At 29.4% G+C, this 15338-nt stretch overlaps 1 protein-coding gene across 1 annotated transcript; it reads left to right on the forward strand.

The window, feature by feature from the left end:
- The first annotated feature begins 1729 nt into the window (after window positions 1-1729).
- On the forward strand, window positions 1730-4689 carry LOC105140650 (DNA ligase (DUF1666)). The gene is made up of 6 exons (XM_011047562.1): window positions 1730-2014; window positions 2098-2540; window positions 2657-2998; window positions 3104-3478; window positions 3920-4137; window positions 4262-4689. Exons 1-6 carry the CDS (start codon window positions 1872-1874, stop codon window positions 4505-4507), a joined length of 1767 nt encoding a protein of 588 aa, XP_011045864.1. The 5' UTR covers window positions 1730-1871; the 3' UTR covers window positions 4508-4689.
- Window positions 4690-15338: the final 10649 nt, after the last annotated feature.

A 15338-nucleotide genomic window follows, 5' to 3' on the forward strand; every position in this document is an offset into this window, starting at 1 on the left:
GAAAAAAAAGATATTAAAAGCATTTAAAAATGTTATTAAAGTCATCTTATAAATATCATAATCTCGTGATGCTATAACTCTTAATTCAGTTAATAGCATTAAGGGAGTGTTTGGTGTACTGTGTTATTTAAAATTATTTAAAATAATATTTTTTTAAAATGTTAAATTATTTTAATGTGCTGATATTAAAAATAATTTTTTTAAAATTAAAATAATTTATTTTAATTTATTTTTTAACAAAAAATACTTTAAATTATTTTAAATTATTTAAAATAATATTTTAAAATTTTTTTAAATTTATGTTTATTTAAAATAATATTTTTAAATTATTTTAATGTGCTGATATTAAAAATAATTTTTTAAAAATTAAAATCCTCTATTTTTTAACAAAAAAATACTTTAAATTATTACTATTATTACAATCTTAAACAAACCCTAAATAAACCAAACCCCACAATCAAGCTTTTGTAAGGTGCATAGAAGCAAGCAATACTCATTTGAAGAGCTTTTTGAATTGCGAAACCTATACCACATCTAATTTCTTATACACATAAAACAATACAAAGCATATAGAAAACTTCATTCACGATCTCTTAAAACTCCGTCAATTTTTGAAGATCATGGCTCGCTATTTCCAGAATTATCTACATTCCACCTTAATAGTCCTAGCTGAGTCAATCTAGGTTATGAGTTTATTATTTTATTTTTTATATATATTAAAAAAAAACATTAAAGCTACATGGTTTTTAACTTTTTCTTGTTAAAAAAACCAAGCTATATATCCAGAAGTTCTTTACGTCAGCATGCCACCAACTGACGAGTTATTTTCTAAAGGTAAACATGAATATCATTTTCCTTTTCCCCACCACCCCACCCCACCCGACACACACACACACACATGTGTGTGTGTAATAGAATCAAATCGTATCTTATACGGATCAATTTGAAGCTGTTTGTTGATGCAATCTTTGTAATCTCAGTTTGTTTATTTTATTTTATTTTTTTCAAATGAAATTGATGAATTTAGCTACGGTCAGGATCCTCACATATTTCAGAAAAAACATGACCATCTATTAGATTTAACTTTTATCATTCATTTTGAATTCAATAATCAGAGACTACTTGAACAAAAAACATAGCAAGCTTCTCTCTTTTTTTTTTTAGTTTGGACTAATTCATGAACATTTAATTTAAATTTGTTGCTTTAAATTCAATAAATATAAACAAAAACAAAAAGTAAAAAACAGAAAGTAAACATCTAGGTTTGTAGCCTAGCGGTTATAGCAGAGAATTTCTTACCTCTACACTTTAGACTTTAATTTTTATATGCATGTTTGTTATTCTTGTGATGACTTACTTGTCTAGTAGAGTATTTAGTGAATTCAAGAATTAGTTGTGATGCGCGTAAATTGATTTAGATATTTGAGTTATTAAAAAAATAAAAAAAGTAAGTAACATGAGAAAATTTCGGTTTGTTTAATACATAAATAACCCCTTTAACATGCACAGGATACCAAATTTATTAAAATTTCCATCATGCATGAAATCCTTTGATAACACCAAGATTTAAGAGAGCCGTGCTTAATTTTGTGCTGTAGTCACTGTTACATGGTAATCTCCAAATCAAAAGCCATGTATAATAAATTGTGATTTGGTCATTATCAAGGTAAAGCGCTTTAAGAAAAAGCACTTATCAGTGTAGGACGTATTGGACATTTTGAAGCAAAGAATGACCAAATTTGAACTAGAAGCTGGAAGCAGACATTATGAAAGCTAACCAAAGAACACAACTTTTTTCCTAGGAGCGCACTTTGGTCTTCCAAAGTTTTTAGGGACTCGTTTTTGGAACAAGCAACAACATCAGCAACGAAATGACATGTTCAGGAGAAACTCTTGTTAGCTTGTTCAACAATGTCTCAAGCTCCTCCTTCCTTCTCCTTCTCCTCCTCTACTTCTCTTCCAACTTGCTTCTTAAGCTCATCAACTTCATTGGCAGCTATCCTATAATCCAAAGGTATCATGGCGCCAGCCCCCCTCTCTCCCCCCCTCCCTCTTAACAACAAAATATGTTCAACTTTCTTTTTTCTTGTTTTGCAGAAACCGAAATGGATATGAATATAATTTCTCTGATGAAGATGAGGAAGAAGAAAATGAAACGTATAGTAGGTACTACGTTCAGTCCATGGAAAAAGAAAACCTTGCAGGCGGCATAGTTCATGGTGGTGAACGTGAATCAGCACTTCGGTTTATGCCGCCCAACAACAGCACCCGTACAAATGTTGAAGATTTCATAAGCTCGCCAGAGGAACCCTTACTTGAAGGCCAAGATGGTAGTTTTGCTAGTGAAGATATGCTTTCTGTTCTTGTCCCAGCAGGTTCAGAATCAGAACATGATGGTGCAGATATGGTCGAAGAAGAGATGCCGACAAGTGACACAGATTCGTTTCATGATTCTGTCCCGAATCTACACGGACCCACCACTCCGATCACCAAAGACTTGCACAAAGGTGGTTTCATGGACAGTGACGAAATCCGTGGCGGTATGTGGCTATTTGCATCGCATATTCTTCTCTAAGAAAAGTTTGTTACATTAGTTACATGTTATACTTGCAATACTTCCATTAGTCCTCATATTCTTGGGATGTTTTTCTTGCAGAAGACTGCATTAATCAAGAAATTGAAAATAAAAAGACAGATACAAATTTCTCCGTTGATGAAAAGTTTCTGGTTTTTGCGCCAACCCGGTTGGAATCAAGGAAACTTCAAGTTCAAGAAAAGGACGAGGAAGAAATATTTGGTGACTCGTGCACCGTGGGTTCAACTTCTAAGAGTTCCTCTGAATGGAGGAGCTCAATCAAGGATTCAGGAACTGAGGATCCATTCTCTTCTTCATCGCGAAGAAGTTGCCCCAGGTGGGAATCCTACACAGTATTCCAAAAATATGACGAAGAGATGACGTTCCTAGATAGAATTAGTGCTCAAAAGCTTCATGAAACAGGTAATTTTATTTTAGTACTTCGAAATGTCAATGTTCCTGCGTTACAGATTTTGTCATAATTCTTTCAGAAAACTCATTAATTTCAAATGAGATTCCTGCTTTCAGATTCTCTTAGGTCCATCCAAGTGAATCCAAGATCAATTTCAGATAGGATTGTTCACAAGTTTTCGACTATAAAAAAGAAGCCTTCAGACATCCGCCAAAACCCGTACCATGAATTGGAAGGTGCCTATGTAGCTCAAATTTGCTTGACATGGGAAGCACTTAATTGGAACTACAAGAACTTTGGACTAAAAAGAGCTTCGCAATGCGACTTTGATCCTGGTTGTCCAGCACATATTGCACAACAGTTTCAGCAATTCCAAGTCCTTTTGCAGAGATATGTCGAAAATGAGCCTTATGAGCAAGGCCGGAGACCTGAGGTTTATGCTAGAATGAGGCTTTTAGCACCAAAGTTGCTCCTGGTGCCAGAATATCGAGGTATGCATTAAACGAAAGCCTGATCCTCTGTATACATCTCATCATCTCAGGAAACAGAAGAAAAGAAGAATAAAGAATATTTGCCATTAGAATAGGTTAATTTCTTATATCCTTCAAAACGATTAGAATTTGGGTTTATATCTTTCCCAAAGCACATTGGAAGGCTTACTAGACCTTAGATTATACAGGAAGAATAACCTTCTTTCATCCCATGAAATTTCCACAACCTAAATTATAACGAGATCTGAATTCAAGATTCACAGTCAAAATTTACATGTTCAAGCCATTAACATGCAATTTTCACAGTCTTTTTAATTCCCTATCGCTTCTCTTTGTTAATCTGAAATTCTAGATGTAGGGTTTTTAGCATGGGTTCAGTCAGCTTACTTTTCCTTTCTGTATGCCTAGATTTCTTAATTTCTTTTATTTTTTTATTTCAAGATTCTGAAGATGATCAGAAGGATGATGTTAACTTTGGCTCAAGAATTTCATCAGCTGCATTTCTAATGATAATGGAAGATGGAATCCGAACATTCATGAATTTTCTCAAGGCTGATAAGGAGAAAACCTGCCAGATAATTATGGCATTCTTTAGGCGAAATAGAAGGGATTCAGTGGATCCGGTTCTTCTTCAATTAATGAAGAAAGTTAATAAAAAAGTAAGCTTATAAAACTCTGCTTCTCGCTCTCATGTCATGGTATACTATTAATTATGAGAGTTAATTATGAGATTATTATTCTGAAACTAATCCATGAATGCTTTGACATACTGTATCTGTGCAGAAAAGGATTAAGCTTAAAGATCTTCGCCGCGGTCGCACTTGCATAAGGAAAAGAAAATTAACAGTGGAGGAAGAGATGGAGATTTTGATGGGACTCATAGACTTAAAACTCGTCTCTAGAGTATTGAGAATGTCTGAAATGAGTGAAGAACAACTTCATTGGTGCGAAGAAAAAATGAGCAAAGTGAGAGTATTGGATGGGAAACTTCAAAGAGATTCCTCGCCACTTTTTTTCCCTGCGCATTGACCCACACCAGTGCTGCTTGATGACTAGATCATGAATGTGTCGTCACTGCAAAAAAAAAAAAACAAAAAAGATAAGAAAAATGATCATCGTAGGCACCCTTTTGTAAATACTGTAAAATAATGTATATGGAAGGGCCGCCTCCAAATCAAAGTGACTACATGTGAGTGACATGGATTTTGGAATCCAAGATAGAAAGTACAGAGACGTGTCTGCAGAATTTGTGAGCTTTAAAAGTGAAAGACCAGAGGCAAAGCAAGGAACACAAAGATAGAGACAAGTTTAGCTTTAGTCACTTTAGCTTTTTCATTAGGATTTATCTACAAGGGATTTGAGCTGATTCAAAAGAAGAGAAGAGAGGAGCTTTTACACATGCATGGAGTGAAGGAATAATAAAAAGCAGCACATGGCGCCCTCAAAGAATTGTCCACAGTTCTTGTTGCAGAATGAAAAATAAGCGTTGTAATTGGGCTGTATGTTATTAGATCAACTTGTGGGTGACTTCTAAGAGAGTATTGACTCGGAAGATATTATACAATAAATTATTATTCTGATATGTGATATGCATTTACAAGATCTGATTGGTCAGCTCAACACAATCTGCTTTGCCATTGGCAACTTTACCTCTTCCTTTGTATTAATTAGTCGTCCAAATTGCATATCTACAGAGTAATAACATCCTTTAACTACAGAGTTAGCTTAACTGTCAAGTTTTAGGTTTGATTTTAAATAATTATGAGTTTGGATTTTTTTAAAATTATTAAAAATTTATATAATTGTTATCTTTAAAATTTAAAATATATACAAATTAATTCATACAACCACGTTAATTTTTTTACAAATTAATTCATACAACCACGTTAATTTTTTTAAAAAAAACATAAATAAATAACATTTATATTCAAAAAATAATTACCTTGTACCGTCTAAGTCGACTAATTTAGGATTAGGTACAAATTGGTCCTCGACAATATCAGGCCATGCACGTTTCCTCTTGCTTGGGATACTTATGCTGGTTTCATACATGCTTGAGATACACAAGATGCCTGACTGACAAGTAAAAAAAAAATTATCACTATTTTTTTTTATTGTGAAATCCTCCTATTTATATTATAATAAAAGTTAAATAATATAAGAAAATCATTGTATTTCAAGAGACAAGATGCCTGACTGACAAGTAAAAAAAATATTATCACTATTTTTTTTTATGGTGAAGTTCTCCTATTTATATTATAATAAAATTTAAATAATATAGAAAAATAATTGTATTTCAAGAAATTTTTTAAATAATAATTTTACTTTTAATTTCTTATCTTTTCATGAGTGGATAAATGTTTCTTTGGTTTTCTTCTACAAGGGTATTTAAGTTTTTTTAATTTTCAAGTACAGTAAAATAACGAGTTAGCCTTAGAAAAGACCAAAAAAAACTTTGCCTTTGAGGTTATTTTGGTATTTTGTATGAGTATTTTGTGTAATTAAGAAGATCATGAGGAGTGTTTTAGTATTTTCTCTTTATATTTGTTATTTTTTAATAAAAAAGATGCGGATGTGTGTTCCTCACGTTCTAACAAATGGGCAGCGCCCGCGCTATTAAGAAGGCGGGTATAACACTTCCCAGTGGTCAAATATGGTTATTCGCTATTTAATTAGATGTGTAAATGTACCCCCTTCCATATAATATAACACATGTAGACATCTAATGGTTAGATTGCACTAGTGATTGTTTGTTTGTGTTTTTCCTTTCTTTTCTCTCTCCTTACAACTAAAGTGTACGCTTCTCCTCTTTATTTGTTATTTGTCAAATCAAGCATGACAATCAAACCCAAACATTTGAGTCAAAAAATTTAAAATTTTTTCAAAGCATGATTGGATTGTAAAAACAAACATTATCTTATTCAATCATGATTTTTTATTCATATGTAGTAAAACTTATTTGCAAACTCTTTTTTGTTTGTACAACATGTTTTATAAATTTGTTATATTTGAAGATGAAAGAATGAAAAACAATGTTGAGTTCTAAATGATTTATTTCAAGTCTTCAAAAACAAACTTTTTTTTTTACATGTATTGTGGATGAAAATATTAATTTTATATTTCCATCCAATTGCTGGATAGTTTTTTAAAGGATTCATGCTTTTTTTAAATTGAGATGTTATTGCATGATCTAATTATCAAAGTTTGTTACAAGTATAGTTTATTCTATGTTATAACAATTACTATATACGAAAATTTAAAATATATGATCATAATAGAAAACTTTTGAATTCATACAATATGTTGTAGGAAAAGAAAATATTGTATATGTAAAAGATTTATTGTCCTTTTAACTATTTTAATTTGTGCACTTTTATAGATGATTTTTTCACTAAAATTAGATATTAGTAAAAACAATTGAGTGAATTTTAGGGATACATGTGGTTGATATCCAAAATAGAAGGAAAAAACTATAGAAAAGATAAAAATATATTAGGTTAAAAAAACAAAGATAAAATACAAAATAAATATGTTTTTAGAACAACTATAAGTGAATTTTTATTTTTTGAAAACAAAAAACACATAGGTCTAGTGTAGTTGGTAGACGCAAAGCACTTGAGTCTAACAAAGAGTTGATTAGAGGTTTAAAAATTAATTCACTTGATTAAATTTAATAACACTATTAAAATATTTTACATACTCTTAATATTTTTTTTTTAAAAAATTCATATTAACTCACTACGAGGCGCAGGCCAATGAACTAGTGGTTATCTACTTCCAGTCAGTGTTCAGGATATTTGCTTGCTTAACTTTCAAGAATCTTCATGTTCTCTTTGTATTCTTTATCTTTGTTAGGATAAAGGAAGATAGTTTTGCTCTTTTATATATAAATATTATTGTTAATTGATTGTAAGGAAAATTAGAAAAATCACGTGATTTGATAAATATATAAATATGAGTAAAAAGACAAGAAGAAGAATTCAAAAACTAAGAAGAGATGAACCAAAAGACAAAGACAAAGAGAGAGAAAAGAAAAGGAAAAGAAATGAAATAGATGGATCATGGGTGATGGTGGAATTATGTTTTAAAGATAAAATCATATTTTGATATACATGATTGTTTTTGTTAATTATAATTTTTAAATGTTTATATTAATGAAGAGTTGAAGTTTATGTTTTTAAGTTTAAGTTTAATGAATTAATTGTTATGAGTAATAAATTGATTGACTAATTGATTTTGTATAGTTTTGTTAGGAATATTAATTTGAGATTCATTTGGTTTAATTGATGTATTAGGGATAAGAAATCTTAATAAAAAATAGTATTGAATTCTAGAAAATCTAATTTTTGACAATGATAAAAATTATACTCAAATCCTCGATTTGAAAAAATTACAGTTTAGTCTCTAAACCTTAGAAAATTTATAATTTTACCCTTGAAACATATTTTAGGATTCTAGAAAAAACTTATTATTGTGTTAAAGATGAAGAATTCCAATTCAGCCATTGATTTATGATATTTCTAATTTAGTCCCTAATTATTGTACAATTACAATTTGATCCCTATTTTTTAGGAAACAATATAATTTTTCCTTGATTGTAAAAACATGTTTCTATTGAATTTCATATTTATTGATGGTTGATTATCAATTTTACTTTTTTTTTTTTGAAATTCAAGTTAATTTGATATTTTGTTTAAATATATTAAGGTATTATGTGGGAACTATATACTACTTCTTTGGGATATGAAAGAAAACAAAATGCAAAATTAAGAGGTTCAATCAAATACATTCAATAATGAGTATCAATCCAATAAACATTGTTCAATCTCAAAATCTCATCACAAAACACATCAAACCAAAAATAAATAAGATAATTATTTAAAAGATATTCAATAATTCCAGCACTTGGTAATGAACATCAAAGCTATCAGAATTTTGGTGGTAAGCATGAAATTTAATTTAATAGCATATAGAGGCATTTTTTATAAGGAAGACAAATCTTAGATGTCTGAATACTTATTAAATGTCCAAAGACAAATCTTTTTATAGGTGTCCAAAACATTTTACTGGTTAAGAAAACCTAATTGGAGTCACTTTTGGGTCTAGTTCAAGCACTAAGAGATAAGAAGGTTTTGCCAAACTCCTAAGGCAAATCCTATCAATCAATTTTTTTTATGTATTTCTCTAACAAATATCTTTTCTAGGAATCAACCCCTAAATAAAAATCAAACCTAGATTCAAAAATAGACCTTCTATGGGTGGTTGAGGAGAATAAAAAAAGACTGAATAGTTGCAAAACAATGCTGGATCGAAAGAAACAGTGTTAGCATATGGCAGTCATGTGTTAATAGAGGTTGTCATGTTTGGTGTGTCATTCCATGCATCATCCATATTTGATTGGTGTGTGAAAGGGCTTGTAAGTCACTAATGACAAGTGAGGGAGACCTGACCTTTGAAGGTCAGATGGTTATAGTTATTTCACTGTTGTGTTTTTTTTTTTTTTTATCTTTCTAGTTACTCATACAAAGATCATTGGATTATAGGGCTTATATAGTTGTGTATTACTCATTAAGAGGAGAAAAATGGTAGTGATCTTTTCTTGTTTGGAGGTCTAATGAGAGAAATAAAATAAATAAGTTTTGGTGGTTATTTTCTTCATCTCCTCAATCTATGTCGATGTAGGGGTCATCAATTTCAATTGATTAAGGGGTTTTATAGAGGGTTTTGAGATCAAAATAATAATAATAATAGTTTTGTAATATATGAAGGTAAGATGTGAGAGAGATTAAGGAGGAAGTTTTGGTTTAGAAAAGAGAAAGATAGGCTATGTTTTTTTTTGTGGTAAAAAGATAGTTGAAGATGAATAGTATTTTTGTAGGGTTTATTTCTCCATCATTTAGCTGATATTCTCTCAAAAAAAAAAAATTATGGTGGCTCTCATCTTTGGTGGCTTAGGTTTTAGGGTTTTTTTGTTAAAGTTTTGATAAATTGTAAGGGGGAAGATGATGAATAGTCCCTTATTTTCTCTTTCTTTTTTTTTCCTCTTTTTTTTTAGTATATTCTCTCTCTATTTATGGTGGTGGTTAAAGTTTTAGTAGAAAATATGATGAATAGTTTTTTTTTTGTGTGATAGGCCTTTCTCTACTATTCACTTATGATTTATAGCCTATAAATTTTATCTTCTTTTTAGTTTCTTGGTTCCCAAGTAATTTAATTTTATTTTGATCCCTTTTTTTATTTTGAACATTAGCACTTTGTTTGTTTTTCTTCTATTTTGATTTTGATTTTAATTTTAATTATTTTTCACTTCTCTTTTGTGAGCTAATCAATTATTACATAAACCAGTTTTTTTTTTCTAACCATAAATTTAAAAATATTTGATTAAATAGTATGTGTCCTAGACTAATCAATTATTACATAAACCAGTTTTTGTTTTTCTAACCATAAATTTAAACACTCAATGCTCTCAAAACTAGGTCTAGGTTACTTCTTACAACTAGTAAAGCTCATACCATCAACATCAAATTTTTATAGGAGACTATTGGTTCTCCTAGTCTTTTTTCTTCGAGTAATCCAAAATGACTGGTAACAAGTGGATTAAGAAAATTTATGTTTATGAATCTATACTAAGCATATAGATTTAAATTTATATATGTACAACCTTGACTTTTTTCCTTCTCATGCAAGTAAATTCAAGTATTGGGAGATTTTTTTTTATTTTAAGGGATTTTTCTTGTTTTCAAGTCTTTTTTAATTAAGGATGCTATAGGTTTTTTCCAACCTCATAAGTTGAGATTTCTACTCAAATATGTCATGTTTAAGTACTAAACAAAATAAAAAGAAGAAATGAAAATTTATTGCAAAGAGTTTTTCATATAGAAGGTATTAACCTTTTACTAGATTAAAAAAATTGATGAGTATACAACTCCTTCTTAGATATATCATTAACTTAAATTTAGTGATAAACTTCATTAAGAAGGTGAGAAGGGACATTTAAAACATCGTAGTTTTGTCAATAAATTATTCCATTAAATAATTAAAGATAATACTTGAAATTTAACTTGTTAAGGAAAGAATAAATATCTTATAATCAAATAGGATATAGATTCTAACTATATTATTGAAACCAAAAAGTTAACATATGGGGTTTCAAGCAATAAAAATGGATTTTAATAAATAAAAGCTAAGTAGAAACTAATATCAAAATAATAATTATTCTAAGAAAAGTAAAAAAAAAAAAGGAGATATAACAAGTTGTAAATATTACGGTAAATAAACAATAGATTGAAAAAATAAAATTTTTAACTAAGAAATCGTAATTAGATTTTTATTTAGGTAAGAATAATACTAGAAAATATTGGCTTATGCTAAATAGAAGAACAAATTCATAAATACAAATTATATACAAATAGATTACAACCAAGTTAGCTTCAAATAAATCTTCTACAACGTAGAATAAATAAATATCATTAAAGCCAAACATTAATATTGATCATGTTATAGTTTTCTTTTATGTTTTTTTAAATTTTTGTTTCCTTTTCCACAATTATTCTATTGTTTTTATTTTCACCATTTTCTTTATTTTACCTTATTGTGCTTTTTAATAAGTCATTGTAAATAAAAAATAATAATTGAAGCAGTTATTTATGTTTTTTAATAAACTAACAATCAAATTAATAAAACTATATAATGTAATGTATATGGACAAAGGATAAACATGGATAATGTTTAGCAACCCATTTTCTAAATATATATTAATGATATAAGAAAAAAACATTCAAGAAAAATACTTGTAAAAAAAATCAAAGAAAGAGAGAGAGCCACAACCTAAACTGACTACCTTATAGTCATCTTATTTGGGCCACCAAACCGAACAAGGATTGTCTCTCCTTTTTCTTTCCAAGTGTTAGCCTCAAAAGTGCTTTGAGTTCTGACTCAATACCATGAAAAACTCTCAGCTCCTAACACACATCTATATATACTTTTCTCAAGTTCTGAGAAGTCAGAATGTGGTGCCATGCACCACCCATACATGTAATTTTTTTTCATGATTTATTGATATATTCTTTATAAGTGCATCTTTCTAAGTTAATGGTTGAATATTGCAAACATGCATCACATTCAATGCAATCAGGCACCTCTTTTCTTGATTAATGATTGTTTCTAGCCAACTTGTCACTAACAATCATAAACTACTTCATCAATGACATGCTAGACACTACATCCAATAATGGGTACTAATATTTTTACTAATAATTTTTTATGCAACTTCTGATGTGAGTTGATATAACCAAGTTTTATAAATACCTTGGATTACAAAGTAAATAGAATAGGTTAGATTTTTCTCAAACTTAACACTTCTTTAAACTTATATTTTCTCTCAATTTTCTTGTATATATTTGGTTTTTATCTTATATATCTACAAATTTAAGCATTAAAGAATCACTCGTTCCATAAGGAACTTATTTTTTAGACAAACTTTAAGTCACCAATCAAATCACCAATCAAACCCAATAATAAGTAAGCCTAGACATAAGGCCTATATCAAGCCTACTTATCTTGTCTTATGATCTTACTTCATGAAAAATTCATTTTCTATGTAGATTGATGTTTTCTTCCAAGTGCAAGAGTATTGATGTTTTATGGAGTTTAATTGTATAAGTTATAAACAACAATAACAACAATAATAAAAAAAAAAGTTGATGAGAATTTTAAAATGGAAGATTAATGTGAGGATCAAACAATGATAAAAATAAATATCAAGATTAAAGAATCCACTAATAGTATTTCAAACAAATATAATATAAACTCTTTTTATTACTTAACTGGAAACCACAAACAAAGGAGGTTCCAATCGGATTATAAATTATTAAAATGATTACATTAATTATCTTATTCGAATAATGATAATACTTGTAAATGTTGTCAGGTATTCATGACTATAACTTATATCAACAACAAATGAAGTTCCTTTCATGGCATAGGTGTAGATTATACCATATAGTTGGCTATAAAAGTACCAAGTATTTGTTGTACCAAGTGTTATACGACATAAATCTAGACTAATCATTTAACAAGTAAAGTATTAAGAGTGAACAAGATAACAAGTACGAAACATGTTAGTATCAAACATTAAAGTATATGTTGAGTTTACACTATACTTATTCTAACACCATTAGCTTAATCTTTTCATATTGACATAATAAACTTAATTAAACATAATGAAAGAAGACAAATATAAATAAATAAGATAATAACATAAATAAGATATAAGTTAACTAAGTAAAGGAAAGGAAATGAAAAGTATAAACAAGAGATTAATGAAAGCAAAACTTAAACATTACAAAAATATAAAGAGAGAAAGCAAGAACATGATTTTGATCTAAAAACCAAGATGCCTAAATGCATGGCAAATGCCTCCTTTTATAGGCCAAAATTAGAAACTATTGATTTGTTGATTAATTATTGAGTGAGTGGTCATATCATGACTTGGCGATAATCTTTATCTTCTTGTCTGAATCCGAATAGATTTTCGCATGAAAATTTTAAGAAATTGTCTCAACTTTCCAACAAAAAAAAGAGGTTATTTGGACTTCTAAAACTCAAGATATGGGTTGAACACTCAACAATGTCTAGGCTGCATGACGTATTCAGACTTCTCTGTTATTGCTAAGATTTGGACTTCCAAACATCAGAATTGAGTTTTGCATTCCCATAAATGTTTTAGGCTTATATCTTAGCTTTCCATCCATATAAAACAGACCCAAATCCAAGTTCTACAGCTGCAGATATGACTTAATGGCTGAACAGTGTTCCAATTTGGATTGAACCAGTATTTATTTTCTAAACTTCACCTTCTCTGTATTCTCAATTTTAACTCATTAATCAATCTTTTGATTGGTTTGATATCGAATGTTTGGTGCCTTTTTCATCCTCGATTTCTTCCTGTTTGGTCATGGTATGAGGAAATGGAAGTGCTAGCTAGGAATTAGTTTTTTCTTTATAATGTTCAAATTCAACCCCTTCCTTACCCTTAGAGATTGACCCATCATCTATCTCACAAAGTTTAAAAGTATGTTTTTTAATATCCTTACCACTACAAAGAGTGATGACTGATTTGATTTGATCTATGTATTGGCTTCTAGAACTATTTACGTTTGCATTGAATTGCGCCATGAGATTTTGTTATGGTTGATCTAGAAACTTATATTTGTCTTGAAAACTAAGAGCAGATGTCAATTTTGCAAGAATATCTTTAAAATGCGTTATGCTTTGAGTAAGTTGAGTGTTGATTGTCTCTTGTCTTTCACTAAATACATACAAAATTTCCTCAAGATTTCCTCTAGGAGTTGGATCATAAGCCATTAGAATTTTAAAAATTATGATGTGCTTGAAATGATGGCTATGAAGTTTATATTTCACTTTTCCAACTGAAATTTGGGTGATTTCTCCAACAAGAGTTATATGTTTGCTAGTATGGGTTATGATTGGGCCTTTGAAAACTGTTTAAAGCATGAGCTTGTTCATGGAGGATTTCATTAAAAAAAGGCAAGGTTGGACAATCATTGGTTGAGTGTTTATTTGTTTCACAGATTTGACATGCAATGTCTTAAATAGATTTTAATTGACCACTCTTTTTTAATTCTAGTGCCTTGACTTTTCTAGGTAAAGATACAAACTTTGGCTTGGAGGTCATGATCTTCCCGAAGGTTGTACATACCTCTACTAGATGTATGAGGTTGAGTTTTACTCGGTATCTTATACGTGCCTATAGTGTCCCAAATTGTAGCAACAACAAAGAAGTCTGAATCTGTCCTACAACCAGTGCACTGTTCAGTGTTTGGCCCATATCTAGAGTTCTAAAAGTCCAAATGACCTCTATTTTTTCTTTCTGGAAAGATGAGATAATTTCCTACAACTTTCATGTTTTCAAGTGGTTCTAATTTTAATGTTATCAATGACACTTTGGGTAGACAAAAGAATATACGGATTGTAACTAAGTCAAAAGTTGGTTACCCACTCATCAATTAGTCATCAAATCAATAGTTCCTAATTTTGGCCTATAAAACGAGGCATTTACCATGCATTTAGGCATCTTGGTCTCCAGATAAAGATCATGTTTTTGCTTTCTCTCTTTATATCTTTGTAATGTTTAGGTTTTGTTTTCATTAATATCAAGTTTATGCCTTTCATTTCCTTTCTTTTACTTAGTTAACTTTTATCTTATTTATGTTCTTATTTTGTTTATTTATTTTTCTTTCTTTCATTATGTTTAGCTAAATTTATTATGTCAAGGTGAAAGGTTACACTAATGGTATAAGAATAAATATAATGTAAACTCAACATGGACCTTAATGTTTGATACTAACATGTTTTGTATTTGTTATCTTGTTCACTCTTTAATACTTTGTTTGTTAAATGACTAATCTAGATTTATGTTGTATAACACTTGGTACAACAAATGTTTGACACTTTTATAGCCTATATTGTATGGTATAACCAACACCTGAGCTATAAAAGGAACTTGATTTGTTGTTAACATAAGTTATAATCATAAACGTCTGATAAGATTTACAAGTATTAGCATTAATCAAATAAGATAACTAATGTAATCATGTTAACAATTTATAATATGATTGAAACCTCCTTTTTTGTGTGGTTTTCAATTGAATAATAATAGTTTATACTGTACTTGTTTGACATACTATTAGTGGATCCTCTAACCTTGACATTTGTTGTTATTATCATTTAATCCTTATGTTAATCTTCCACCTCAAAGTTCTCATCAACTTCCTCTTTTTCTTCTTTATTATTATTATTATTATTATTATTATTATTATTATTATTATTATTATTATTA

The sequence above is a fragment of the Populus euphratica genome, unplaced genomic scaffold (assembly GCF_000495115.2).
Source record: "Populus euphratica unplaced genomic scaffold, PopEup_1.0 scaffold108.1, whole genome shotgun sequence".
NCBI lineage: Eukaryota > Viridiplantae > Streptophyta > Magnoliopsida > Malpighiales > Salicaceae > Populus > Populus euphratica.